Source organism: Morone saxatilis, unplaced genomic scaffold (assembly GCF_004916995.1).
Source record: "Morone saxatilis isolate NCDOM2014 unplaced genomic scaffold, NCSU_SB_2.0 Contig14, whole genome shotgun sequence".
NCBI lineage: Eukaryota > Metazoa > Chordata > Actinopteri > Moronidae > Morone > Morone saxatilis.
Window position 1 is genome coordinate 22,350,420 of NW_023339696.1, and position 4,349 is coordinate 22,354,768.

Genomic DNA, 4,349 nt, shown 5'->3' on the forward strand with positions numbered 1-4,349 from the left:
ACACACACAGACAGACACAGAGAGCAGTTTGGGGTTCAGTATGTTGCTCGAGATGCAGCGGGAGGAGCCGGGTATCGAACCACCGAAAGGTCAGTGAAGTTGTCTAACAACAGTAAATATAGAGCGACGGTCAGTTTGAGTATGAATAAAACGTTCCTTCTCTGCTGGGTGAAAGTAAATGACCTCTGTGTAGGTTGTATAAATGTATATGAATATATATACTCAGTGCCTTTTGATTGGCCATCAACCGTGTATTTATGGGCATATCGTCGAAATAACAGACTTGAACCGTAAATGAATCTCACAGATGGAACGAGACAGATGTACGAGCGATGTTTCCTCTTCAGCTGATGGACACTTTATTTACACTGAACCCCCAAAAGCTCTCGTTTTCCTTCCAAACCTGCTGTTTATATTTATCTTTATAGTTTTTCCCTTTATTTGAGAGAGATTCATTCATTTGATTTGACAGCAAAGGGCCGCAGGTTGGATTCGAACCCACGGCGGCTGCAGTACGGACTCGGTACATGTGTCCAATCTGAACACGCACATAGAGAGTCAATCAATCAGCTCATTCAGCCGCTCGCTCCCAAACACTCCCTCCCTCTCTCTCTCTCTCTCTCAGCCGAGTCCGGTCTCACTTACACACAGTCAGAGATGGGGGTTGATGGAGAGTCAGGATGGCGCGTGGTGATGGCGTCACAGACTGTAGGCCGACTGCCTGCTCTGTCCCGGCCTGCAAGGGATGAGCCAACGGATACAACAGACAACAACAACAACAGAGAGGTCAGAACAGCGATGGGAGCAGTGGAGCACAACACCTGCTTACTTTCTGATTTCAGCACACGATGATAAAAAGGCTTTTTTTTAATTTAAGGAATCAACAACAAACAAACAAACAAACAAAAGTGGTGTGAGATCAGGGATTACATCACACTCTGACTCTCTGGTAGGCGGAGAGGAAGAGCGGAGGATGAGATGAGATACAAAATGAGAGTGGCTTCTGGCTTCATGCAGTGTGTATGTAAGAACAGCTGGCCAGCATGCAGATGTACACACACACACACACACACCTTCAGGGGGATCTTCCAGCCAGGTTCCTACACACTACGGCTGTCACGGTGAAGGAATTTCCCCTGCGGTGATTTAAGGTGGCTCAACAGTGTGTTTGGTTTAGATTATAGAGCGTGTTTAACCTCAGTCCCTGCACTCTCCCTCCTCCAGGGTCTGTGACCCGGTTAACAGGCAACTTTCAACCAAAACAAAGTTGGTTCACATATTCAGCTGAAAGTCGCTCCTTAACCCAAAACACCCTTAAACATCCCATAATGGTCGGCTGTTAATAGCACATTTCTTTCCTTTATAATCTCTGCTGCTGGTTTTGGTTTTTATTCCTTTCTTTGTAGATGTGGAGGGTTCACTCGTACCTGGCTGGCGAACAGCGGTGGCACCCACGAAGCTGATGAGTGTGACGTCTGAGGCACCGCCGGACTCCAGGGGGATCGGGTGCACCCGGAAGTGCTCCAGCATGTCGAAGATGGACTGGAACCAAAGGTGCTGCACTCGGCACTGACCGTCCTCGTTCAGGGACAGACGGAGGTGCTGAGGGGACGAGCACAGTAGAATAAATGGACCTTTACACGGTGAACAGTGGAACACACACAGAGCTGAGCTCAGACTCACCTTGGCCTTGCCCTGGAAGTTAAAGGTGAGGACGTATTCTCCGCGCCGTGTCTCGCTCTGGCGAACCAGGAAGACGCCGTGGCTCGCCGGGCCTCCAGCCAACACCAGCTGGGCCGCTTTGAGGCGGGACAGGGTGCCGTGGAACCACTGACACTCACTGAGCGGGTGCTCCACCGCCTCCGCGGTTGTCGTCTCCGAGAACAGGAAGGACCCTGTGCGTGAACAAACGTACGATACTTTAACGCTCGCAGCTCTTTAAAGAGTTTCATTGTGTTAAATAAAAACGTTGGATCATATTCACCTGTGGCGTCTGGTGTCTCAGCAAAAGGTGTGCCCAGACTAGCCCCGCCTCCCCCGAGAATCCGGCTGTCTGGTTCGTCCAGAGGGGCTCGAGGGGGCAGCTCCGGGGGGAGAGGATCCATCAGGGGGGAGGAGCCTCCGATACCTCCATAACACACTGAGACAACACAAAGGGAACGGAGCTATAAAGCGGATACAAGAATCCCTGAACCAGGGTTCAGATCCTTCACAAACCTGATCTCACGTACCTTGTGAAAGACGGTCAACAATCTCAGGCGTCCCACTGATGTCCAACGGCCCCCCGCACACACCTTCAGCGTCTTCCTGTTCACTGTGGGAGAGAGACACTTTAAAGGGGACTCAGACAAACGTCCTACCTGCTTGTCCTGTCCTAAATTCGGTTTGAGAGATCAGAACTAGACTCATGTCCATTTTATCTTAAGAAATCCTCACTGGTACTCTAAACTCTGCCTGTATCCACGGCGAGCTGTGCTAATGAAGCTGTAGGTGCCCCCCCCATCCGTTCACTACCTGAGACAGATGCCGTTCCTGATGTCGCTCAGCCAGGCTCTCATCTGCACAGCGTCACGGGTCTCGATCACGTACTGCGCCGCCCCTTCCAGCTGAGACAGAATGAAACAGCGAGGGTTAAACTTCATCTCTGCTCATGTCTGTCATTAAACTAAGAGCTGTTGAATCCACCTTCCTTGTTATTTCAGGTTATTTCCTGTATTTGGTGCCTCTGAAGTTCAAATGTCAGTGTAATAAAGTAAACATCCTCCGTCACAGCGTCTCCGTCCTCAGAGGACAGCGGGGGAAATTTACTGGACAAAAATAGTTTTCCAGTCGACTCCATGGGGAGTATACAGGAAGAAAACTATGCAGGGATTCATTTATTTCATTGGAGGCGTTGATTCATCATTACAGATAAAACATTGACAACAAGGTGACAGCAGGAGATGTGAACAGCTGTGTACACTTCAATAAGAGCACCAGGAGGAGAGGTGTTTGATCAGATGGAAGAATACCTGTGGAGAGTAAGAGCGAGAGATTACCTGCAGCAGGAAGGTGTTCTCCTTGTCGGGGACCTCCAGCGCTGTGGTGCTCCTCACATCCACGATAGAGCAGCAAGGGACAGTCAGCCGGGGCTTTGAGGACTGTGGAGACAAACCAAGAAGAATCAGAGACTGAAGTTCCTCCGTTAGCCATCAATACAAAACTACAGAAAACAAAGACTTTATTTCGTTTCTGTCCAGTTTGAAGTGTGTTTCAGGATTATCTGTTAGGTTAAATACTGGTTTTATTAAAACAGTCTGGTGGGTTATAGCACCCATTGTTTCCGTCTGAGATGCTGGGTCTCTAGTGTGACATCCAGTGGCAGTGAGTTTCATGTATGACCTTTAAAAGTGGATATTGTTACCTGGTTAACTGTTTCCTCCGTTTCCAGTCTTTATGTGAAGCTATGCTGTCTGTAACTTCATATTTACCATCAACCACCAATCAAACGGAGCAGAAACTAGAGCTGCAACTAGGGATTATTTTGTGACGTCTTCCAAGAAAGATATTTAGTTTAATAACATATAAATATGACGGGGAAATCAAATCTGTAAAACTTCAGGAACTAGAATTAGAGACATTTCTTTTTGGGTTGTAAAAATAATGAAAACAGTTATCAGATTATCAGAATCGATTAATCGACTATAAACTATAAACTATATATATTGACGCTGCTACCTGCAGACACAGGACGTAAACACTGATTCCACTTCCTCAACTTGCAACTCTTGTATTAAATATTTCATTATTCATTCCTCGTCTCTCAAATTATTTTGACTATTTTTGCCTCATTATGTTTGGGTGTTAAACCTGTTTAGTACTTTAATCTTTATATAAATGGTTTTTTACAAGCGTATCTAAGGAAACGTTCCTGTTGTTCTGCTGCTGTAGGATCAACACTTTATCTTCTGTCTCGTGCTGCATGAAGACGTTTTAAAGCTTCACACTTACTTTAGGTGGAATGAAGAATTCCAAGTAGTACTCCTCTCCCCGCTCCCCGCCCTCTCTGTCCCTCTCTCTGAGGACCAGGCGACATTTATGCCAGCGCCCCCCCCTCCAGGGCACGTTCCCGCCGCTGGCCAGAGGCTGAGCCGGGCCGGTCTGAGCTGCAGCGGAGGCGGCGCTGTTGTTGTCCGTGCTGTGATGCAGCAGACCGAACGAGAAGCCAGAGAAGCCGTGGCCCGCGCTCAGCTCGTCGCTGGACGAGCTGACGGTCACCCCGCCCTCCCGCACCAGCCGGCCCACCTTCCTCGGAGGACCCACGGCGGCGGCGGCGCTGCTCGGGGGCAGCGTGGAGGAGGCGGAGTGAG

At 48.8% G+C, this 4,349-nt stretch overlaps 1 protein-coding gene across 1 annotated transcript in view; it reads right to left on the bottom strand.

The window, feature by feature from the left end:
* The window catches only part of sh2b1 (SH2B adaptor protein 1), a gene marked incomplete at its 5' end in the record, with an annotated part of 7,242 nt that extends 2,893 nt beyond the window's left edge, over nt 1-4,349 (bottom strand). Inside the window, 8 exon segments of the mRNA XM_035654752.1 lie at nt 646-736; nt 1,428-1,602; nt 1,684-1,895; nt 1,985-2,140; nt 2,232-2,314; nt 2,515-2,606; nt 3,039-3,140; nt 3,991-4,349. Of these exon segments, the coding sequence (XP_035510645.1) occupies nt 646-736; nt 1,428-1,602; nt 1,684-1,895; nt 1,985-2,140; nt 2,232-2,314; nt 2,515-2,606; nt 3,039-3,140; nt 3,991-4,349 (1,270 nt within the window).